At 44.8% G+C, this 25,214-nt stretch overlaps 1 protein-coding gene across 1 annotated transcript in view; it reads right to left on the bottom strand.

Annotated features, from left to right (window-relative positions):
* MSRB3 (methionine sulfoxide reductase B3) overlaps positions 1-25,214 on the bottom strand; it is a 102,132-nt gene that overhangs the window by 23,725 nt on the left and 53,193 nt on the right. Inside the window, 1 exon segment of the mRNA XM_054399525.1 lies at positions 17,676-17,704. Within this exon segment, the coding sequence (XP_054255500.1) occupies positions 17,676-17,704 (29 nt within the window).

The following is a 25,214-nucleotide window of genomic DNA, read 5'->3' as shown; positions in this document are numbered from 1 at the left end:
AGAGAGGTGATACAGGTAGCAATGGGAGGAGATATCACAGAATTGTCAGTGTTGGAACAGACCTCAAGGATCTGTCTGGAGAGGAGAAGACTGAGAGGGGATCTAAGCAATGTCTATAAATATCTGAGGGCTGGGGGTCAGGAAGGAAGGGACAGGGACAGCCTCTGCTCACTTGTGCCCTGTGACAGGACAAGGGGTAATGGATGGAAACTACAGCACAGGAGGTTCCACCTCAACATGAGGAAGATCTTCTTCACTGTAAGGCTCCCAGAGCACTGGAACAGGCTGCCCAGAGAGGTTGTGGAGTCTCCTTTGGAGACTTTCCAGCCCTGTCTGGATGTGTTCCTGTGTGACCTGTGCTGGATTCTATGGTCCTGCTCTGGCAGGGGGGGTTGGACTCTAAGATCTTTGGAGGTCCCTTCCAACCCCTAACAACCTGTGATCCTGTGAAATGATCCTTCTAATGTCCAGGGAAAGGAGGATCTGGAACATTAAATAAAGAGATGCATGAGCTTGTGGAAAAGGCTGCAGTGCAGGTATGCCTTGGGAGGCCTGACTCATGCCATGTGGTTGGGGTATTCTGTTTCTTTTTAATGTCACATTTACAGAATGGATTTGATGTGCTCAGGAAAGGAATAATATTTTTGTTCATCCCATCAGTCTTTTACTTTTCCCTTTGCCACTGCTATAGTAGTAGGAAAAATGGACCTAACAAGGTGTAAAATAATGCTCTGCCTTCACAGATGGTGCTGTGTACCTCATTTCACTTTAGTATTTACTTCAAAAGTAAACTCTGCTGAAACCTTGCATAAATAGTGCCAAAGAAGTTTGCAAGGGATTCTGAACTCACTGAAGCAAAGTCAATGCACATCTCATAAACACAGTTGCTTATTTGGTTCCTTACTGCCAAAACTTCTGCCAAGAGAGCCCTGGGATGAAGCAAGTGGGGAGACACAGGTAGATCAGACTTGACTGAAAGAGGAATTGTTAACAACACAGAAACAAGCAGAAGCATAGTCCACAGTGACTGACAGTAAGCAAGAATAGCTAGGTTGAAATGTAGCTCCAGGTAGAGATTTTAATTTTGTTTAATGCATTTTATACCCCATGTGTCCACCTTCTCTTTTCCAGACTTTTCACTTTCTTCTTTTCATCAGTTTTTCTGTGTGTTACAAGAAATATTTCTTCTCTTTTTCACCCAAAAGGCAATGAACTGAGTGTCTGAGCTTCTGCTCAGGCAGTGTGTGCCTTCCAGTGTGAAGTCAAGAAACTGGAGCTTTGATCAGGCTAGATTTTGGAAGGAGATGTACAGAGATTTTGTTTAGGTCTGAAAGATGGGTTTGTGGCTCGTTCTAAAAAGAAAGTAACATAGAGATTTTCACCAGAGAAGGAAAGATACAAACTATTGACAAGGGCTTGGTGGAGAAGCTTTGGTATGTGGATGTGGCACTTGGTGGCATGGTTTTGTTGATGTGATGGTGTTAGGTCATAGGCTGGACTTGATGATCTCAGAGGTCTTTTCCAGCCTTAATAATTCTGTGGTTCTGTGATTCTGTATGGCAGACTCAGGGGAATGTGTCATAAAATGGCTGAAGCAATCCATCACAGCTTCCTGCCCTCTCTTGGTCCTGCTCCCAGTTGTCTTGGTCCTTCTGTTTCCTCACTAGCTTTGGTGGGGGAAAGGTTCAATTCACCAAACCACCAGAAAATTCTTCATTTTTTTCTTCCTAGGCTAAAAAGTTGAACCAGTTAACTCAGAGGTTAAGTAACCAGTGGAGGCAACACAAGGTGAAGGTGAGAACACGGTGCAAGGGGTGTAAGAAGTCTTATTCTGATATCCTTGACTGATAGAAACTTTGCTGTTAGGAGAAGGTAAAGCTCTGAACTCAGCACTGACACTGCATCTTTGCACTAATATCACAGAAACATGATTATAAGCTGAGCACATGAACAATAGATTTGACTAAAAGGCTGCTTGAGGTCAGTGCCTTTATAATTCAAATAAGCCTGCAACCCCCTGTTGCAAAGATCTCCTCTGTCTCAGCATTACAAAAGGCAATGCATGTGAATTTAGAGCTTAAAATAAATGACCTGGGTTATTAGCTGGACTAAAGCTTTTCCCAGAGACCAGGTAGCAGAGGATGCACTTCCCAGGAAAGAAACTGAAGCATACTGGAGTTTTCATTCTCTCAGCATGCTGTGAGCATTTAAAATCCAGATCACTCAAGGAAAGCAACAAGATGCCAGGCCCTAACCCTGTCTTGGATATAACAAAATCTAACCTTTGACACTAAGCTATGCCAGTACTGCTCCAACTCTGTTCACAAACTCAAACCTTCTTTTAAATGCTGCATAACTCCCCACAAGTACAATGTCTATTTGCTTAAGTTCTGACCGGGCAAAGCGGATTTAACAGCATCACAACAATGGGAAATGCAGGGATAGGGAAGGACTGGAATGCCTGAGGTCATTGGTTTTTCCTCTCTACCTTCCACATGTTCATCAGATTGCAACATAATCTGGCTTGCAGAGTGCTCTTAGCCTTTGCATAAAAGGTCTGCTTTCACTTAGAATCATAGAATTGTCAGGATGGAAGGGACCTCAAGGATCATCCAGTTCCAACCCCCTGCCATGGGCAGGGACACCTCACACTACAGCAGGTTGCTCAGAGCCACATCCAGCCTGGCCTTAAAAATCTCCAGGGATGAGGCTTCCACCACCTCCCTGGGCAACCTGTGCCAGTGTCTCACCACCCTCATGGGGAAGAATTTCTTCCTAACATCCAATCTGAATCTACTCATTTCTAGTTTTGTTCCATTCCCCCCAGTCCTATCACTCCCTGACACCCTCAAAAGTCCCTCCCCAGCTTTCTTGTAGTCCCCTGTTGATACTGGAAGGCCACAAGAAGGTCTTCTCAGAGCCTTCTCTTCTCCAGACTGCACAGCCCCAACTCTCTCAGCCTGTCCTCATAAGAGAGGAGCTCCAGCCCTCTGATCATCCTCATGGCCCTTTTCTGAACACGTTCCAGCTCCTCCAGATCCTTCTTGTAATAGGGGCTCCAGAACTGGATGCAGTACTCCAGGTGGGGTCTCTCTAGAGCCTGAAAGGGACTGTTCTAAGCTCACACCACCACTGGGATGTAAAGGGCATCTAGCACTCTGAATGGTTTGTAGTCAGCCCAAAAAAAACCTTTGTGACTTTTCTTCCTATCTGCCCAGGAAGCTGAAGCATGCCTGTGGATTGAAAGGTTCATGCTGTAATCACATCATTCCAGGTGTTCTCAATAGGATTTCTTCCTCAAAAACAGCTCAAGAGGTAAAGTACAGTCTAGTTCTCAGCAGGAACAGAACACAGCCCACAGCACAATCAGTTTCTGAAAAATGTCTTGGTTCCCATGCCACAAGCAAGAGTCCATAAAGCATCTCACAGAAAACCCAAACAAGCCTTGCAGCTCCTGGCTTTAGAGCAAGAGCTAGAGGATCTGAGAACCTCTAGCCTGCATTTCAAAATGGACCTTAAAAAAGTGCTTTCCTCCCTACCAGGCAGTTCAGTCACCTGCAGATTTTCAGTACAGGCCATATCTAACAGAAACTTCAGGATCTCACCTTCGACCAGTTGTACATTTTGATATGAAACCTGACAGTGTTTCATTTGCACATAGAAACACAGAATGTTAGAGGCTGAAAGGGACCTCCAGAGATCATTGAGTCCAACCCCCATGCCAAAAGCAGGAGCACCTAGGAGCATTCCCCCTATGAAGAGAGACTGAGAGCCCTGGGGCTGTTTAGTCTGGAGAAGAGAAGGCTGAGAGGGGATCTGATCAATGTCTCTCAATAGCTGAGGGGTGGGGATCAAGTGGAGGGGGCCAGGCTCTTTTGGGTGGTGCACAGTGATAGGACAAGGAACAATGGAGACAAACTTGAACAGAGAAGGTTTCAGCTCAACATGAGGAGAAACTTCCTTACAGTGAGAGTGACAGAGCCCTGGAAGTACCCTGGGTGATGCTGCTCTGGCATGGGGGTTGGACTGGATGATCTCTGGAGGTCCCTTCCAACCTCTAACACTGATTCTGTGAGTAGGTGCCTTCTTTGTTCCCAAAATCTCCATAATTCACTAGATACTCTTTAACTGGCTTATTTTCATCTTGCTCTTTAAATTGGTGAGTTTGGGGCAAACTCCCTCTGTGTTTTGGATGTCCCATCACACACTTGCCTGAATGTGTTCCTCTGCAGCCTGACCTAGGCAAACCTGCTGTAGCAGGGAGGTTGGACTAGATGATCTTTCTCTGGAGGTCCCTTCCAACCCCTACCATTCTGTGATTCTGTGATTCTAGCTGTGGCTGTCCTAGCCTTTGAGACTAACATTAGCCTCCTCCATTTGAACATTTTACCTCTTTTTTCCTACAAAATGTACAACAAAGGTTATACACCCATCAAGTATGTACACTGGGTGAGCAGGGAAAACAGTAATTGTATTAGCAGCTTTGTGGTAGCATATCTTTCTGCTATCCCTGTGTTTGACAATCTACTTTCTTATCCCATAAGACTATTTTTCTTATGTTTCCCTTCACTGATCTTTATTTTCGTGGACTTGAGCTTGTATCAGTTTGTTTCCTGAGAGTGCAGCCTCCTTCCCTCTTGCTCTGAATGCTTTTTAAACACCTGCTATCACTGCTGTAATTCTCCAATCCTCCATCACTCATTAGTTTTAAAACAGTCTTGCATAAATAAACTGCAGCATGGAACTAATGAGATCTGGGTGGGAAGTTTCTGTAAATACAGCCTGAACTGAAGGTGGAATGTCTGCATGACTCAGATAATCTTATTCTTTACATGACACTGAAGATGACACTGAATGCCTTTCCCTTATTAATCTTTATGAATGTGAAGAATGCTCTGCCTTGTTCTCTCAGATTTGTCCTGCTTGGAGCCAAGAGCTGCCCAGGGTGAAAGGACAAGGTCCTACATCTGGGGAGAAATAACAACAGGCACCAGGACAGGTTAGAGGCTGCCCTGCTGGAAAGCAGCTCCACAGAGAAAGCCCTTGGAGTGTTGGTGGGCAGCAAGTTCTGTATGGGACAGCAATGTGCCCTTGTAGCCAAGAGAGCCAATGGGATCCTGGGGTGTATAAAGAAAGGTGTGTCCAGCAGGGCTAGGGAAGTTCTTCTACCTCTCTGCTCTGCCCTGCTGAGACCACAGCTGCAATCCTGTGTCCAGTTTGGGGCTCCCCAGTTGAAGAGAGACAGAGACCTGCTGGAGAGAGTCCAAGGGAGAGCCAGGAGGATGCTTAGGGGACTTGAGCATCTCCCCTATGAAGAGAGACTGAGAGCCCTGGGGCTGTTTAGTGTGGAGAAGAGAAGGCTGAGAGGGGATCTGATCAATGTCTATCAATAGCTGAGGGGTGGGGGTCAAGTGGAGGGGGCCAGGCTCTTTTGGGTGGTGCACAGTGATAAGGCAAGGAACAACAGGTTCAAGCTTGAACATAGAAGGTTTCAGCTCAACATACGGAGAAACTTCTTGCAGCCCAGAAATCCAACCAGATCCTGGGCTGAATCTGGAGAAGTGTGGCCAGCAGGTCAAGGGAGGGGATTCTCCCCCTCTACTCCCCTCTGGTGAGACCCCACCTGGAGTACTGTGTCCAGTTCTGGAGCCCCTATTACAAGAGGGATATGGACATGCTGGAAGGTGTCCAGAGAAGGCCACCAGGATGAGCAGAGGGCTGGAGCCCCTCTCCTATGAGGACAGACTGAAAGAGTTGAGGCTGTTCAGTCTGGAGAAAAGAAGGCTCCAAGGAGACCTTCTTGTGGCCTTCCAGTATCTGAAGGGGGCTACAAGAAAGCTGGGGAGGGACTTTTAAGGCTATGAGGTAGTGACAGGACTGGGGGGAATGGAATAAAGCTGGAAGTGGGGAGATTCAGACTGGATGTGAGGAAGAAGTTCCTCCCCATGAGAGTGGTGAGAGCCTGGAATGGGTTGTCCAGGGAGGTGGTTGAGGCCCCATCCCTGGAGGTGTTTAAGGCCAGGCTGGATGAGGCTCTGGCCAGCCTGATGTAGTGTGAGGTGTCCCTGCCCATGGCAGGGGGGTTGGAACTAGATGATTCTATGATTCTTTCCAGTGAGGGTGACAGAGCACTGGAAGAGGCTGCCCAGGGGGGTTGTGGAGTCTCCTTCTCTGGGGACTTTCCAAACCCACCTGGATGCATTCCTGTGCAGACTATCCTAGGTGATCCTGCTCTGGCAGGGGGGTTGGACCTGATGATCTCTTGAGGTCCCTTCCAACCTCTGATATACTGTGAGACTGTGGCAGAAAGTATTTTACCCCAAAGGAGTAAAGGAAAACACTCACAGAGAATTGGAGCTGAAATGGGAAATACTGTTTACAAAAGTCACCAAACAGTGCAAAAGAGACAAAGGCACAAAGGAAATATATACACAAAACAGAATCAGCCTCAGCCCAGTTCTCCACCTGAGCTCACCAGGTCTCACTAAAAAAGAGAACGGGCTGTGAGGTCTGTTTATATAGGGATTGCAGGATTATGGGATGGAATAACAAAAATTACAATATCCTGTGCCTCCCCCTGGCCTCTTTAGCCCCTGGAAGACTTTTTGTCTCTATGGTAGGACACTTGGTCTTCAACCTATAACAAGATTCTTTTACAGAGCACTTTTATGTTTTTTAAACACAAAGTAACATGCTCCTATCCAAGTAGTGCAGCAGAACTGCAGGCTGGAATACATTTGATTACTTAGGCATTTTACTGCTATTGTCCACCTCCAGATGTGCAAGGTTGAAGTCTGGCACTGGCCAATACAGCTTATAAGCATTAAAAAAAGAAAAACCATGCAAGAACTATTGGCAGAGAAAGGAAAGAAATACACTGTTACTGCCCCTACAAATTGATGAGAAAGTCATTAAAGCTCAATCATTTGTGGATAAGTAAAAACATTCTCAGAGGCAAAGTGCCAGTGGAAGTCTCATGAGTTTCAGCTTCTGAGGTTTCCCAGTAACTCCCTTTGCTGTGGAGAGTAGAAAGGGGAGGGATGGACAGAATCTGTGTATGGTGCACCTCTTCCTTGAGCTGATGAAGGAAAATCAGATCATTTGGAGACCAAGGGCATTTCAGTGCAGGTCTGTGTCCTCTCTCCCACCCAGATACAGTAAAGCTGCCTTGCATTCTGGGTGGCATACTAGCAGGCAGCCTAGGTGAGTGATGACATGGATCTCAAACTTGGACTTTTGCACAGTCTTCACAGGAGATGGGGAGGTGGTCAGGTACTCTCCCCCTCATCCACAGAAACAGGAGCCCAGGATGGGGCAAGTCCTTCAGATATTGGAAGGCCACAAGAAGGTCTCCTCGGAGCCTTCTCTTCTCCAGACTGAACAACCCCAACTCTCTCAGTCTGTCTTCATAGGAGAGGAGCTCCAGCCCTCTGATCATCCTCATGGCCCTTCTCTGGACACCTTCCAGCACCTCCAGATCCTTCCTGTAATAGGAGTCCAGACCTGGACACATTGCACCAGGAGGGATCTCAACAGAGCAGTGTAGAGAGGGAGAATCCCCTCCCTTGCCCTGCTGGCCACACTTCTCTTGCTGCAGCCCAGGCTCTGGTTGGCTTTCTGGGCTGCAAGTGCTCACTGCTGGCTCATGTTGAGCTTCTCATCCCCCGGCACCCCCAAGTCCCTCTCCTCAGGGCTGTTCTCAAGCCAGTCCCTGCCCAGCCTATATTGGTGCCTGGGATTGCCCCAGCCCAGATGCAACACGCCATCTGAAGCATGCCAAAGACCAGCTTAGTATTTGGGTCCTAAGGGAAGCTGATCAGACCTCATTGGTGTTGTGCCTTAGGCCTGGGTGATACGCAGTGGCAGCTGCAGTGGTATGACACAGCCCTGTCTACCATCATATCTTAAAGGTTGTGGCTGCCACCAAATTAAGTCTACAAAAGACAGATTAATGTTCTCTGCTTCATCCTCAGCTCAACACTGTAAAGATTTTGATGGTGATCACTGAACATTCCAGTCTGATTAAAAGCAGCTTGCACTTTTCCCCTTTAATTTTTAGTACTTCAAAACCTGAAATAAGTTTTGATAAGAGACTAAAATGTGAACTAGTAAAAGCTGACAGATCTTTTACATGATTTCTTCCTGGTCATAAATTCATAGCATGACATCAATGAAAGAAAAAAAAAAACAAAACAAAAAAAAAAAAACATCAAGTATTTTAATCTTTATTGAGTCTTCTGTCATTATTCATTACAACCTGGCTAGTCTGCACAGTCTAATGACATGAAACAGACAAATTTTTTATCAAATAACAGATTTACTCCAGTTTCACCTAATACTCTACAGTATCCTTCTCACTGTCTTGTACAGAAAAGATCTTAAGACTTTTTTTGTTTGTTTGTTTGTTTGTTGCACCTACTTTAGAGGTGGTTTGGATGTGGTGCTTGGGGATATGGTTAAGGGGTGAACCTTGTAGAGTTGGGTTATTGGTTGGACTTGGTGATCCTGAGGGTCTTTTCCAGCCTGAATGTTTCTGTGGTATTCTGTGATACTTGTCATTTTAACTCCACTGTTATTACATACTGGATTTCAACAAATTCAGGGCTTTTTTTCTGTAGCCACAGCCATGCACTCTGCTGCAGAGATCACACAGTTCAATTATTAGGTGAGAGATCCTGGACCTGGGGAGACCATTTGCATGAATTGCATTTCTTCTGCAGAGAACTGAGAAGCCCTTTACAAAACCTGACACAATCACTGTGCAGGCAGAGTGAAGAACTCTGATTCATCAGCTGAATACATTCACCATGCCACCTTATATATGGCTTTCCAGAGACTCTTCCTAATAGAAATCAATTTGTTCAGTCTAAAACAAGGTACTGTGTAGAGGCCACCCATGATTTGATTTATGGTGGACCTAAGAGGTGGTCTCAACTGATAAAGTGTTTCCACTGCACTAGGTCTTGGACTTACTCATCACCAAGAGACAGTGCTTTCCCTGAAAAGCCTTGCAACATAAACAAACCAGGCAGGAGGAAAGAGCACATTGCCCAAGGTCACAGAGCTGTCAGACATGCTGGAACAGGAAGCAGAATAAGCAGATGCCCAAACAACATGAAAAATATAAAGCAGCAATCCAAATCATGTCCAAACTTGCACACCCCAGCTATGTATATACAGCCAGATGGATGGTGATACCTTCTGCATCAGAAGATAGCAGAGATGTGATAGCAGAGATGTATCCTACAGAATTCCTGTTTCTTGGCACCACACAGTGAGCTAAACAGTATCCTGTGTTGCCATTCTTCAGAACCTCTGCAGAACTATGTACCATGATGCACAATACCACAATACTCCATTTACAAATGAATTCTGCTGGTGGATGAGAAGCTCAATGTGAGCTGTCAGTGAGCACTTGCAGCCCAGAAAGCCAACCAGAGCCTGGGCTGCAGCAAGAGAAGTGTGGCCAGCAGGGTGAGGGAGGTGATTCTCCCTCTCTGCTCAGCTCTGGTGAGACCCCACCTGGAGTACTGTGTCCAGTTCTGGACTCCTATTACAAGAAAGATCTGGATGTGCTGGAACATGTCCAGAGAAGGGCCATGAGGATGAGCAGAGGGCTGGAGCTGCTCTGCTATGAGGACATTGAGAGAGTTGGGGTTGTTCAATCTGGAGAAGAGAAGGCTTCGTTGAGACCTTCAGGTGGCCTTCCAGTATCTGTAGGGGGCTACAAGAAAGCTGGGGAGGGACTTTTTAGGGTGTCAGGGAGTGATAGGACTGGGGGGAATGGAACAAAACTAGAAATGTGTAGATTCAGATTGGATGTTAGGAAGAAATTCTTCCCCATGAGGGTGGTGAGACACTGGCACAGGTTGCCCAGGGAGGTGGTGGAAGCCTCATCCCTGGAGGTGTTTCAGGCCAGGCTGGATGTGGCTGTGGGCAACCTGCTGTAGTGTGAGGTGTCCCTGCCCATGGCAGGGGGGTTGGAACTGGATGATCCTTGAGGTCCCTTCCAACCCTGACAATTTTATGGTTCTGTGAATTAAAGTTCAGCTTCCAAACTACAAAGCAGACAGACAATTCCCCCCCTCCATTTCATGGCTCAAATTAATAGAGTACTAATAAAGCCATGAGACAGTACACCTGAATTGAACCCTCCATGGTGTGGAGAAGTTGCATTTGAGCTATAAAACCATCTCAATGAGATACAATTGTGACCAGAAAGCTCACTGCTTGTCCATTCTTGTGGCTTCTTTTTTGCACATGCTCCACTTTTGGCTAATTAAATGAGCCTCTGTTAATTATCAGAGTTAATTATCACAGCTAGTCTATAATAGGGTTAATTTGACTGAACGAATTTTATTTTCAAAGGAGCAGGAAAACTCTTGATGAAATTTGTAAGTGTAGGATAATTCAAGAGCATCACCAAGAATCTTCTGCTTTGTCTACTGAATAAGACTGCAATACAAGAAGCTCTTGGAAAGCAATTAGGTAACAAGAAGTGAAATAACCTAATCTACTGCTCTGCTTATGCAGTTATCTGTCTCCCACCATCTCTCTGTTCCAGCTCACACACTCTTTCAAGAATCCACACACTGGTGATGGCCAGAGAGAAGGAAGTAATTCCTCACAGTTGAAAGAGGCTCTGGAGAGGTCATCCAAAAAGCTCTGGAGCATCCCTGTTCTTCAGTATGCCAGTTCATGCTGCAACTTTTCCCTGTTACAGACTCTGCAAGTTATCTTTTATGTTTTTTATTCAAATACTCTGGGTGTAGGGTGATTGATGAACATGTCAGTATGATTTTGTTATGAACACCAAATGTCTCTTCCCCCTATTCCTGCAACTACTCAATTAAGCACCATGCTAGCACAACCTGGGTGAAGAAGCTGACATCAATAACATTTAGGAACTGGTTCGTTAATCAGTATTCAGATCTATGATCCAATCAATCAGTACCAAGTACAAATTACCAAGTACCCTGCTGCTGCAGGGACCTGAAGTTTCAGGCAGGTTAAGTTTCCTTTGGGTTTCTCTGGTAGCAAGGAGATGCTCACTTTCAAGATGCCTTTTGGTTTTCATTTCTTGCTTACTTGGGTGAAGAGTTCCTTCTGCTCTTAATGGGTGCTCTGATTACTTTCATACAAAGGGGCTGATGACAGGCTAGGGGAAATCAGGGCTGAGAGCAAGAGTTTGGGAAGTCTATTGCAGAACATCTGGAAGCGTAGCCAAGAGGAATTTATGAGAGGAAAACATCTGACCACCCCCAACCTTGTGATTTTCTTCAACTGCTCTCTGGCACCTGTGCTGAATCATGTAGCCTAGCAAGTCAGTACCTCCTAGGGGCCACAGTAAGGGAATGATGATGCCAGTAAAGACAAGAGGTGAGAAAGGAATGGATGGGAGCTTTGATGGGGCTAGAGGGGTGACAGCGTTGTGCAGTGCTGAAAACATGGAGACATTCTGGTGGAAAAGGTGATGTGCAGAGAGGAGAAATGACCTGCAGAGTCCAGACATGGCAGGCAAAGGAAATTCCAAGAACTGCTGGGGACTCCTTGGCTTGCTTTGTATTTGACTGCTGGGGCAGCAGGGAGCCACAAAATTGATGAAGGAAGTGGAACATCTTCCTTAGGAGGAGAGACCTAGGGAGCTGAGGGCTCTGTAGCTTGGAGAGGAGGAGACTGAAAGGTGACCTTATTCATGTTTATAATGATGTTCAGGGTGAGTGCCAAGAGGATGGAGCCAGGCTCTGCTGGGTGATGCCCAATGACAGCACAAGGGGCACTGGGTAGGAGTTGAGGCATAGGAAGTTCCATGGAAACAGGAGGAAGAATTATTTCCCTGTGAGGGTGCCAGAACACTGGAAGAGGCTGCCCAGGGGGGTTGTGGAATCTCCCTCTCTGGAGATATTCAGGACCTGCCTGGATGTGTTCCTGTGTGATTGCTCTAGGTGCTCCTGCTCTGGCAGGGGGGTTGGACTGGATGAACTCTTGAGGTCCCTTCCAACTCCTAACATTCTGTGATTCTGTGATACTTTGCTTCTGTTGGATTTCTTGGCAGCTCATTGTGCCCTGTGATAGGAGAAGGGGCAATGGATGGAAACTGCAGCACAGGAAGTTCCACCTCAATGTGAGGAGGAACTTCTTTACTGTGAGGGTCCCAGAGCACTGGAACAGGCTGCCCAGAGAGGTTGTGGAGTCTCCTTCTCTGAGGACTTTCCATCCCCATCTGGATGTGTTCTGTGTGACCTGTGCTGGATTCTCTGGTCCTGCTCTGGCAGGGGGGTTGGACTCCAAGATCTCCAGAGGTCCCTTCCAACCCCTAACATCCTGTGAGCCTGTGTTCAGCAACAGCTTTTGATAGCTATAAATTCTTGCTATTATGGAATAGCAGCTTGAAGACCTATATTTTTTTCCTCTACATTAAAAAAAAAACAAACATCTTTCATGAGCTCATTATTCCAATACAATTCTTAGCCTTAAATTCTAAAAGCTGCTAACCAAGCACATAGCACAATAAGCATTTTAGACACTACCAAAATACTACTAATTAGAACAGAACTCTTTCAGCTGTGGGGGTTTGGGGTTTACTTTGTTCTCTAGCAGAATTTGAGGGGACAGGGGGGGCAGGAAATTGTTCTACAACTTTTTTTTTTTTTTTTTTTTGCTTTCAAGTAGTTTTTTAGGGGGAAAAAATCTATTTTCAGTACCACTGAAATTCATCATATTATGACAGGAAAGCAAAATTGTTTCATTTCATAAGATCTTCTAACAGCATGAAGCTAACCCCATGGTCTCTGAGACAGAAATTTTGCCAGCTGTAGACTCACAAAGAATCAGCAGAGAAAAAGAACTTTCTCAGATGGAACTGTTAGGCATGATATGAAGAATGAGTGTCCCCTACAGATGTTATAGCTATTTATATGATAAATCCCAATCATCACTACAGGAATTTTACAGCCTTCTTTTAAAGCTAATGCTCAAGTTCAAATCAATCTTCTTTTGACAATGTTTGCCTAATATTTCAGTGCTGCACAACGTTTGCAGGGTTACATTTCCAGTGAGTCTGCTGGGCACTCCTAAAAGTTGTATTCCAGACTTTGTGCTTGCTTCTGAAAGACCTCTTTTAAGTCTTCAGTGCCTCACAAGCATTTCTAGAAAAGACAAGTACAGTAAGCATTGATAAATGCTTAACAAGGGCACGTCTAGACTTGCAAGTTAGATGGAATTAACCTTAGGGTTAATTTGGAGCACATGACAGGTTGTAGAACACAGCTCCCTGGAAGAAAATATTCCTTCTAGAAGAAAATTATCTCATTCTCACATGCAGCATTTGAACTGTCCTGAGTAACATGAGATAAATCAGAACAAAGCATGTTTGTTCCAGTCTGCAGGATCGTTGGCTTCTTCAGGAATCACAGGCTGGGGAGTTCAAAACAAAATGAGGGATACGGAAATACCTTCAGGTGTCTCCAAGGAACTCAAGATTGCATAAATAAAGAGTCATTGCTGGCAAATGGCAGTAGTCTCTTCAAAAGGAACTTTCAAATCAGAGTGACATTCACACAGTTCAAAGACCATGGTGCTACACAGGGCACTGCACCCCCTCATGTCAGAGAAAGACTCTTCCACAAGGATGCTTCTCTGTCACAAAATCACAGAAACATTCAGGTTGGAAAAGACTCTCAGGATCACCAGGTCCAACTGAGAATCCTATTCTACTAAGTTCACCCCTAGATCATATCCCCAAGCACTACATCCAAACCACCTTGAAACACAGCCAGGCTTGGGGACTCCACCACCTCCCTGCCCAGCACATTCCAATCCCTGACCACTCTTGCTGTGAAAATGTTTTCCTAATGTCCAGTCTAAACCTACCCAGGGGCAGCTTGAGGCCATTCCCTCTTGTTCTATCACTAATGACCTGTGAGAAGAGACCAGCACCAACCTCTCCACAACCTCCTTTCAGGGAGTTGTAGAGAGCCAGGAGGTCTCCCCTCAACCTCCTCTTTTCCAAACTAACCATCCCCAGCTCCTTCAGTTGCTCATCAGATTTGTTATCCAGGCCCTTCACAGCTTCCTTGCCCTCCTCTGCACCTCCACATCTATCCTGTATTGAGGTGAAAAAGGAGGGAAGATCCCAGGACTAAAACAAAACCAGATTCAATGAACACCAATGTCAATACAAAGTATATAAAGTTATAGTGAGCCCAGCAAACATGCAGTAGTCACAATGTACAGCAAGGCAGCCCTTGAGAGCAGAAGATGGAAGAGCAACAGGGTGAGGAGCCCTAGCAGGAGACTCTTCTCAGCAAACCTCCTCCTTCATACTGAGGAGCTCCAGCAATGCATCCTTTCTCTCCCTGCCTACATCCTCCTGCTCACTCAGAGCCAGCAGGAGGTCTGATCTTACTGTCTGGTTTTGGCAAAGGACATCAAACTCTTTGCTGGGGATCAAACCCAGTGATGCTTCATTTGGGTAATACATGTTGACTTTGTGGCAGTATCTCTGTCTGGATGTGTTCCTGTGTGCCCTGTGCTGGATTCTATGGTCCTGCTCTGGCAGAGGGGTTGGACTCGATGATCTCCAGACGTCCCTTCCAACCCCTAACATTTTGTGATCTCTGCTTCTCCTTTGCTCTCACAGAAGAGGAACAAAAGACAAACTCTAAGTGCTTTCATCGTTCCATTATCAAGAAAAGCTTCTTGGTGGAAGACAGGAGTAATGTCCCTCTAAAGGGAAGGCTGATGTAGTTTTCACAAAGCCAAGGGTTATTCTCAGCTTTGGTGGTGCTGGTGATGAAACGTGCCTTGAGGTGATGGAACTTCTGTCATCTCTTTTCTTCTTAAAATGCCACTTTAACTGTGTGCTTATTCTGCTGCTTCTACCATCTTTTAACATCTACCCTTAGCTGTTACCTGAAACCTGTGCTGAGAGAGGCAGCACTGATGAGACCAAGGCATTAAACCTCAGCAATTCTTGGTTCCAATAGAGCATTTGGGGCAAAGGATAAAATGAGAGCAGGAGTCCAGGCTGGCCTGGCCAGCCACACACATTGGCAGCCCACCATTGACCACCAGGTGAGGAGCATTAAACACCTTGGGGATAGCCAGGATCCCATGACAAGAAAGCCTGAAACTATTCCAACCAAAGACTTCTCCAGGGATTTAGGGGAAAGGGATCACAAGCAGATGATGAAGGGAGGCTCCTGAGAAAGAGAAGGAATAAATCTAAGAAATCCCTCAGCCCCAGACCTTCCCATACTGCATCCCTGATGGTATACAAAATAGTTTGAGGCTCATGGTAACTGCTGATGTTTGCACTTTAATCAAACACAACTCTAATCAAAACAACTTTAATCACCTGCTGCAGAGAATTCTGGTGTGCACCCTGAGAATATTTAGAAAAGACAGAGAAATTCTTGGGTCTTTTACTGCTCACATTTATGGGTTTTTTTGTGTAGTCTCTTTTAACTGGTCTTTACTTCCAAGTGTTTTCACAAGCTCTTTGTGCTCTGTGCTTTTGGGGAGGAAACTGCATCAGGTGTCCTTGTGAGAACAGTGCCTAAGGAATGCCTTTGGAAGAGCAGGGCAGGGAGAGCAACTCTAGTCCTCTTGTCTTTGGGCAGCTGGGCTTTCCAACAGCCCTGTGTGAGAAATAAGAGACAAACTGTGCCCAGAACATGGACCCAAGCTCCAGGAAAGCAAGCCTTTGGAGACTGCACAGATGAAGAGGAGACATTGAAAAGCTCACACTCACCCTGCAGAGTCACCTACTGAGCAGGTGTTCACCACAGCTGTGACAATGCCAAACTTCTATGGCTATTCTGTGCTCCCTAGAAAGTACCATATCCCTGCCCTCACTGCCAAGAACAGCAGCATGCAGAACTGTGCACCTAACAGGAAAGCTGCTTCCAAACAGAAAGTTAGGGTGTCAGGTAATGATAGGACTAGGGGGAATGGAACAAAACTAGAAATGGGTAGATTCAGATTGGATGTTAGGAAGAAATTCTTCCCCATGAGGGTGGTGAGACACTGGAACAGGTTGCCCAAGGAGGTGGTGGAAGCCTCATCCCTGGAGGCTGGATGTGGCTCTGAGCAGCCTGCTCTAGTGTGAGGTGTCCCTGCCCATGGCAGGGGGTTTGGAACTAGAAGATCCTTGAGGTCCCTTCCAACCCTGACAATTCTATGATTCTAAAACTGTACCTTAATCCACCAGTAAAATGGAAGTTCAGCAGGAAGGATTTTCCCCTCAACAGAGGCATTTGACATTCTGCTCCACACTCTGGTTTTGGTGACTTTACTAAAATGAAGGGGGTAATGGCAGACAAGGTGTGAAGCTACCTCCCCTGTAAACCTGTTTTGTTCAGATCCAAGAAGCAACCTTAGCACAGAGTTCACTCAAGCAGGATTTAAAGCAAATAACCTCAAACTCACAAACTAAAGTCCTAATAGAAGCAAGATGACTCAGGTTTACAAGAATTAGCTATGTAAGTGCTTCCTGCTGTAGATTTCACTCCCATATAGTTCCAAAGATAAAAATCTGATTTGGAAAGGAGGGGGGAAAAAAAAGGCAATGTAATACCTCACATTTCAAACCCAAATCATCTTGTAACTGGGATAAAAGGAGAGATACCATTTCATAAATACTCTGATTAACCTGTTGCTGTAAAATTCATATCATTACAAGCAATTATAATCACTGAATTAAGCCAGCTACATAGAAGGTAACCTTGGCCCAAGTGCAAAACTGCCATAATAATATCTTAATGTATCAAAATGGTCACAACAATGCCTCAAACAGTCTTTTTCATCTTAAAAAAAAAAAAAAGAAAAGAAAAACAAACTTATTTTGAATGAGCTTTACAAGTAATGGACATTTCAGCTGGTTTTAGGACAACAGCTTATTCTTCATGTACTCCTATCTACTTTTAAGGAACACCCAGGAATAGTATAACTGAATAAGTAACAGCCTGGTATGAGGAGCTCTGTTCTCTCCTCAGCTGTTGCCCTTTGCTGTCCTGTGGTTTTTGTCTTGTTGGATACACATTAACCTGTTAGACTGACCCTCACTTCCCTCCCAGTCCCTACAACACATTAAAATTCTTTTAACAAGACAACTTGAGAGGGACTGCCTTTTGGTGAGCCTCCTGCAGCAAGCTCCACAGGCTGGTCTGGCATGCGTTGTGTACATGCATCTGTCACGACAATTTGATGACAAATCATCTGTTTCCTGACAGATAGGCTGCACTGATTTTAAATTCCCATGAAATGTCTTTGTCCCCCAGGAAGGAAAAAAAAAAAAAACCAAGCTTCTCCTTTAAAGCAGCGATCCACTCTCAAGCTTCACTTCAGCCCTCCATTTACTTCAGCCTCTATTATCATTTATTTGTGCTATCATTTTTTTTTAACCCAGATAATTAAAGCCTGTTGGGAGATAAATCTTCCTGATCATCTGTTGGGAAAATGTAAAGAGACAGAGGAACTAATGAAAGGAATGAAAGCCAACGTTTCACAGCAATAGCACTGCCTGAAAGGGGTGAGAAATGAAGATCCTTTTTTAAGACTGACCTACCCCAGTTTGTTTAAAACTCAACTGGACTTGGGAACTGATAAAACTACTCTTTTGAGATTAACCTGCATAGTGTACACTCAGCAAAACACTCAGAATCTAAACATACCTGAATTGGAGTCAAACTTTGTTTCTGACCTGCAAAAGAAAATAAAAAGGTGGTTAAGTTACATGGAACTGCTCCCTGCCATAAAAAGCCATTTGCCAGGCTGATGTGCCCTAGCAAATTCTGTCTTCAGCAACACTGCTGTGGCAGGTTTTAGGCTGTGCCTAGGGAAATCTTCCACAGATTGAACAGAAAGTGACAGAATGTACATAAATTGCCATTGGATGTTAAAAAAGGAAAATGATGATAAGGTCTAATTGGGCTGAAAATCTAACATAAAGTTAGGTGTGTAAAGTAACTCTTGCTCTTTTCAGTTTCTTCACTCTGGCAGATACTAGCTGGTGGCATTTGGTTGACTGAAGGTGTTCTTGTTGTGACCAAGTACTAACAAACTAGTCTGCTTTTCTCCTCTTTTTCCCTTGCATAAAGTGGGAGAAGGGAGCAGGGAGGGGGTAGTTGTTGGTAACCCCCTGGTTTTGTCCAGGGAGGTTCTTGTGCTGTTTATTAACTATAAATACAGGCAAATATTGTGTATTTTGCACATATTCATTGCATTCCATATCTCTGCATTGTAGGTTTGGTTGTAAATGTAGCTTCCTTTGCTTCCATCTGAGCTGGTCTGGCAGGGGTAGTTTCAACCCACCACAACTGTCTACCTCTATATGCTAATATCTCACGCATGCAAGGGCATTTGAACCCAAATCACAACTATTGCCTTTAATATTTAGTTTGGTTATGGGTTATTTTGCTAGTATCTCATGCATTCAAGGGCATTTGAACCCAAATCACAACTATTGCCTTTAATATTTAGTTTGGTTATGAGTTATTTTGCTAGTATCTCATGCATTCAAGGGCATTTGAACCCAAATCACAACTATTGCCTTTAATATTTAGTTTGGTTATGGGTTTTTTGCTAATATCTCATGCATTCAAGGGCATCTGAACCCAAATCACAACTATTGCCTTTAATATTTAGTTTGGTTATGGGTTATTTTGCTAGTATCTCATGCATTCAAGGGCATTTGAACCCAAATCACAACTATTGCCTTTAATATTTAGTTTGGTTATGAGTTATTTTGCTAGTATCTCATGCATTCAAGGGCATTTGAACCCAAATCACAACTATTGCCTTTAATATTTAGTTTGGTTATGAGTTATTTTGCTAGTATCTCATGCATTCAAGGGCATCTGAACCCAGATCACAACTATTACCTTTAATATTTTGTTTGGTTTTAGTTTTTTGCTAATATCTCATGCATTCAAGGGCATTTGAACCCAAATCACAACTATTGCCTTTAATATTTAGTTTGGTTATGGGTTTTTTGCTAATATCTCATGCATTCAAGGGCATCTGAACCCAAATCACAACTATTGCCTTTAATATTTAGTTTGGTTATGGGTTATTTTGCTAGTATCTCATGCATTCAAGGGCATTTGAACCCAAATCACAACTATTGCCTTTAATATTTAGTTTGGTTATGAGTTATTTTGCTAGTATCTCATGCATTCAAGGGCATCTGAACCCAGATCACAACTATTACCTTTAATATTTTGTTTGGTTTTAGTTTTTTGCTAATATCTCATGCATTCAAGGGCATTTGAACCCAAATCACAACTATTGCCTTTAATATTTAGTTTGGTTATGGGTTATTTTGCTAGTATCTCATGCACTCAAGGGCATCTGAACCCAAATCACAACTATTACCTTTAATATTTAGTTTGGGTTTGGGTTTTTTGCTAATATCTCATGCATTCAAGGGCATCTGAACCCAAATCACAACTACTGCCTTTAACATTTTGAGTTGTTTGGGGGTTTTTTGTTGTTTTTTTTTTTTTTCAACATGGACTTACAAAGGAGATATTTTAAAAGACAAACCAGAAAATGAATGCAGCAAGCAGGACATCACTTTAAACCAGGATCAAGTTATATGCTGTGAATCACAGCACGCAGTCGATCCTACGAAGTAAATATTGGTTCCATTTCTTTCCCTTTATTTCTTTTTTTTTTTTTTTTGAAAAGTCATTAAGAGGATTTAATTTATTCATGAGTGTTTCCAATCTGTTTTTGTAAGCAGATAGCATTTCATTAATGCCTTCTGGGTTGTACCCAATGATCTGCACTTAATTGTACAGCATCCCTAGGAGAGGTTTTGCTTTGTGTGTGTCTTCCATTTCCTCACCCTGCACATAAGAATAAGTGGTGTGGTTTGCTAGAAAGTGGAAAGCAGGGGGGGATGGGAGAGAGAGGGATAAAAAGGAAGGGAGCCAGACCTAAATTTTAACTTGCTTTTAAAGTCTTTGCAATAAGACAATGATGTGTGCATCATGCACCATTAGCTCTGGCTGTGCACTGCAGCTTTTTCTCTCTCTAACAAGTAGTATTTTCTTCTAAGGGCTCAGCACTTAGCAAGTGAACCCTATAACCTGTATACTTAATAAAGGGAAGGGAAAAATTAGCCCTTGTGGGAACATCATGTTTCAGATATAGGTTAATAATACTTGTAAATGTGGAAGCCTTTGAAGATCTTAATTCAGCGGTGGGAAAACTTAAGTTGGGTAATTACTCTCGAGATGCTGCTGATGTGCTGTCAAGCAGAATTAACCCTGAGACTAGGCCTATCTGCACAATCTGCTAGAAGACAGCATTGTCTGTATCCAGCTCTCCAACCAATTAACAGGCATGTCCCAGTCAGATTTATATTGCCCACTAACAATCAGTTGTACACATGGTCATGGCTGTCACAGCAGGACACAAGGGCTGACCAGCAGGAGACCTGTTAAAGGATGTTACGTTGGCAGCAGCCTGCATTTCCCCAGGAATTCTGAGGAGGAAGTGCAGTCTTGGATCCTTTTACATCCCATCAAGGAGGGGACATGTTTGGGGAAGTTACAGCTGTTTTCTTAAAAAAAACAACAACAACAACAACACAACAACAACAAAAACACCCTGAAGGTCAAGAACTAATTGCAGATTAATTTTCTTCTTTTCTTTTATAATCTGGTAGATGCAGGAATGTGGAGATGTATTTTACATATACTCTCTATATATTCTTATATAATTGGCATTGTAATCCCATACCAAAGACCTATCCTACAACAAACAGGTATCAAATCAATCATGATCTAAAAAAATGAAGAAGTTCATTAGTTACAGTTAAACCCATCAGAAACTTCTTCACTGTGAGGGTCACAGAGCACTGGAACAGGCTTCCCAGAGAGGTTGTGGAGTCTCCTTCTCTGGAGACTTTCCAGCCCTGTCTGGATGTGTTCCTGTGTGACCTGTGCTACGGTCCTGCTCTGGCAGGGGGTTTGGACTCGATGATCTTCAGAGGTCCCTTCCAACCCTTGACATCCTGTGAACTTCTTCTCCCCTTCCTGCTCATTCTCCACCTTCCCCCAGTGTTCACAATCATAGAATCTTAGAATTGTTTTGGTTGGAAAAGACCTCTAGGATCATCCAATGCAACCAATAAAAGTCACACCACTATGGCCATTGAAACACACTTGTGCCATGTCCACAAGTTTTTTGAACACCTCCAGGGACAGTGACTCCATCACCTCCCTAGGTAACCTATTTCAATGCCTGACCACCCCTTCAGTAAACATTTTTTTCCTAGTTTCCAACCTAAACTTCCTCTTGCACAATTTCAGGGCAGTTCCTCTCATCCTATCACCTGATACTAGACAGAAGAGACCCAACCCCAGCCTCACTACAACCTCCCTTCAGGCAGTCACAGAGAGCAACAAGGTCCCCTCTCAGCCTCCTCTTCTCCAGACCAAACAATCCCAGTTCCCTCAGCCATTCCTCATAAGACTCATTCCCCAGATCCTCCACCTTTATGTCCAAATATATCTTCCAGGTGAAGAAATGGAAGGGAAAAAAAACAAACCACAAGTGATGTTCCTAACTGGTACTTTTAAAATACCACCAAAAGAAATTAATAAAGAAATTATGTTGCTGCCATGTGTAGACATTGGCCAAAAAAGCCAATGGGATCTTGGAGTGCATCAAGAAAAGTGTGTCCAGCAGGGCTAGGGAGGTTCTTCTACCTCTCTGCACTGCCCTGCTGAGACCACAGCTGCAATCCTGTGTCCAGTTTGGGGCTCCCCAGTTCAAGAGAGACAGAGACCTGCTGGAGAGAATCCAACAGAGAGCCAGGAGGATGCTTAGGGGACTTGAGCATCTCCCCTGTAAAGAGAGCCTGAGAGCCCTGGGGATGTTTAGTGTGGAGAAGAGAAGGCTGAGAGGGGATCTGATCAATGTCTCTCAATAGCTGAGGGCTGGGGGTCAAGTGGAGGGGGCCAGGCTCTTTTGGGTGGTGCACAGTGATAAGCCAAGGATCAATGGAGACAAACTTGACCAGAGAAGATTTCAGCTCAACATGAGGAGAAACTTCTTTCCAGTGAGGGTGACAGAGCCCTGGAACAGGCTGCCCAGGGGGGTTGTGGAGTCTCCTTCTGTGGAGACTTTCCAAAACCTGGATGCATTCCTGTGCAGACTGCCCTAAGTGATCCAGCTTTGGCATGGGGCTTGGACTGGATGATCTCTGGAGGTCCCTTCCAACCTCTAACAGTCTGTGATTCTGTGATAAGGTAGGGTAAGACCAGCTGAAAAGTAGTTCTTCCAAGCAGCGTGAGTGGTGAACAGTCACTACAAAGCAGTGTGGATTTCAAACAGGGGAAATCACATATTAGACCTAAAAGTTTACAAAGAATCCACTGAAATTTTACAGTGAAACTACCAATGAAATTCTTAGTAAAATCACTGGAGGTTACCTATAAATATTTCTAGGCTTATGAAAAATCTTTGCATTTATCTCCTCTTATTTCTAAGTACCTTCAACAAGGATTTGCAATGCAGCTGTGCTCAACAATAAGTAAATCCAAAGAGTTTCACAGGCTTATCTCAATGAGACACTGAAGTATTTTAAATGCTACATTTTAAGTCTGCTTTTCTTTCCCTTTTGGAAATCTAATTGCATTTATCCTAGGAAATCTACATCACTACTTGCCTTTTGGAAAGAGTACTTGTAGGAGTGTTCTCTGCCTGGCAAAGATCCCTCATGTTCCTGTACTTAACCCCATGCAGCACTACAGACTGGGGGTGAGTGGCTGGAGAGCAGCCTGGCACAGAGGCACCTGGCAGTGCTGGGGGACAACAGCTGAACAGGAGCCAGCAGTGTGCCCAGGGGGCATGGAAGGCCAAGGGCATCTTGGCTTGGATCAGGAATAGTGTGGCCAGCAGCACCAGGGATGGAATTCTGCCCTGTGCTGGGCACTGGGGAGGCCTCACCTCCAGCACTGTGTGCAGCTCTGGGCACTCACTGCAAGAGAGATCTTGAGGGGCTGGAGCAGGTCCAGAGGAGAGCAATGAGAGTGGGGAAGGGACTGGAGGGAAAGGCTGATGAGGAGAGGCTGAGGGAGCTGGGGGTGTTCAGCCTGGAGAAGAGGAGACTCAGGGGGGACCTTAGCACACTCTACAAGTACCTGAAGGGAAGTTGTAGTCAGGTGGGGGTCAGGCTCTGCTCCCAGGCAACTTGGGACAGGACAAGAGGGCATGGCCTGAAGCTGTGCCAGGGGAGGGTTATGTTGGATGTTAGGAAGCACTTCCAGACAGAAAGGCTGATTAGGCACTGGGCTGGACTGCCCAGGGAGGTGGTGGAGTCACCATCACTGGAGGTGTTTAAGAAAAGCTTGGCTGTGGCACTTGGTGGCATGGTTTAGCTGATGTCATGGTTTTAGGTCATAGGCTGGACTTGATGATCTCAAAGGTCTTTCCCAGCCTCAATAATTCTGTGATTCTGTGAAGAACATAAGCAAAAGTAAATCTTAGTTTTGCTATTGTATTGCTTGTAGCTGGCAGCCTTGTCTGACTTGCTCCTCGCACAGCCAGTGACCTTAAACTGCAATAATTCACACAGTGACCTCTTACATCTTTGAGAAGCAACCAGCTCAGCAAAATAGAGTTGATCTACTGAAAAAAACAAGCCCAGGTGGCTTGTGGATCAAGGAGAAAGAGGAGATGAAGTGCTTTTTGTTTTCCAGATTTGCTCTTGGCACTCCTAATCCGTAACATAAAAATATTTCCAGACTTCATTGCTTGTATGAGGGCAGTGAGATGAACATTCAGCACCAGCCAAGAAGCTGCCAGTTAGAGGATATTAAAAACTCCCCATGAGTCCATCAGGAACATGGAATCACTTTGCTGTAATGACTGCAGCTCTTCTAAGCCACCCTTGCCAAGCTTTCAGGGACAGAAACCTTTCCCTGGCAGTCTCCTTCTCTGGCCATATTCAAAACCTGTCTGGATGCATTCCTGTGTGGACTACCCTAGGTGATGCTGCTTTGGCAGGGGGGTTGGACCTGATGATCTCTGGAGGTCCCTTCCAACCTCTAATGTAATATTATAAGAGGTACTCAGCATCTCCCCTAAAAGGGCAGATTTGTACTGGGTTTGTTCCAAGGGACTCCTGAGGACCAGGAGGACAAAGATTTGTTCCAGAGCACCACAGAAACTGGGAATTGTCAGTTCAAGCTCCAGCAATGGCCTCATGCTACAGCTGTGCTAAACTGTACACAGCTTAGCACACTTTGAGCATTCAGGTAGGATTAGAGTGGATCTTGCATTCAGGCACATTCAGATGTGGAAGATGCCATGGGGCTGTGTTCACAAAGCAGCTTCTCCAGTTCTGGGCCCCTCAGTTCAAAAAGATGTTGAGTTGCTTGAACGTGTCCAGAGAAGGGCAACAAAGCTGGGGAGGGGTCTGGAGCACAGCCCTGTGAGGAGAGGCTGAGGGAGCTGGGGGTGTTTAGCCTGGAGAAGAGGAGGCTCAGGGCAGACCTCATTGCTCTCTACAACTACCTGAAGGGAGGTTGTAGCCAGGTGGGGGTTGGGCTCTTCTCCCAGGCAACCAGCACCAGAACAAGAGGACACAATCTCAAGCTGTGCCAAGGAAGGCTTAGACTGGATGTGAGGAAGAAATTCTTCCTAGAAAGAGAGACTGGCCATTGGAATGGGCTGTCCAGGGAGGTGGTGGAGTCAGCTTCCCTGGAAGTGTTTAAAATAAGACTGAATGAGGCACTTAGTGCCATGGTTTGGTTGATTAGATGGTGTTGGGTGATAGGTTGGACTGGATGATCTTGGGGGTCTTTTCCAACCTGATTAATTCTGTGATTCTGTGAAGTGGTTGAGGCCCCATCCCTGGAGATACTCAAGGTGAGGCTCAACAGGGCTCTGGGCAGCCTGACCTAGTTGAGGATGTCCCTGCTGACTGCAGAGGGGGTTGTACTGGATGACCTTCAGAGGTCCCTTCCAACCCAGACCATTCTATGATTCTGTGATTCTATGATTCACTGCAGTAAACACAGCATTTATATTGATGGTCATCCTCAGAGGTGGATTAAAGCTCTGTGCCTCTGAGGAAGATGAGCATGCTGCATTCATCTTGATTTTTGGTGAGATTATTAGGAGTGCATAGCAATTTCTCATCTGGCAGTGACAGAGCAGACTCAAAACTGTGGCTGGTTTCAACCAAAAAAAAA

This window comes from Indicator indicator, chromosome 3, assembly GCF_027791375.1.
Source record: "Indicator indicator isolate 239-I01 chromosome 3, UM_Iind_1.1, whole genome shotgun sequence".
In the NCBI taxonomy this organism is placed as follows: Eukaryota; Metazoa; Chordata; class Aves; order Piciformes; family Indicatoridae; genus Indicator; species Indicator indicator.
Note: the sequence above shows the minus strand (reverse complement) of the source record. Positions and strands in the feature narration are given on the sequence as shown.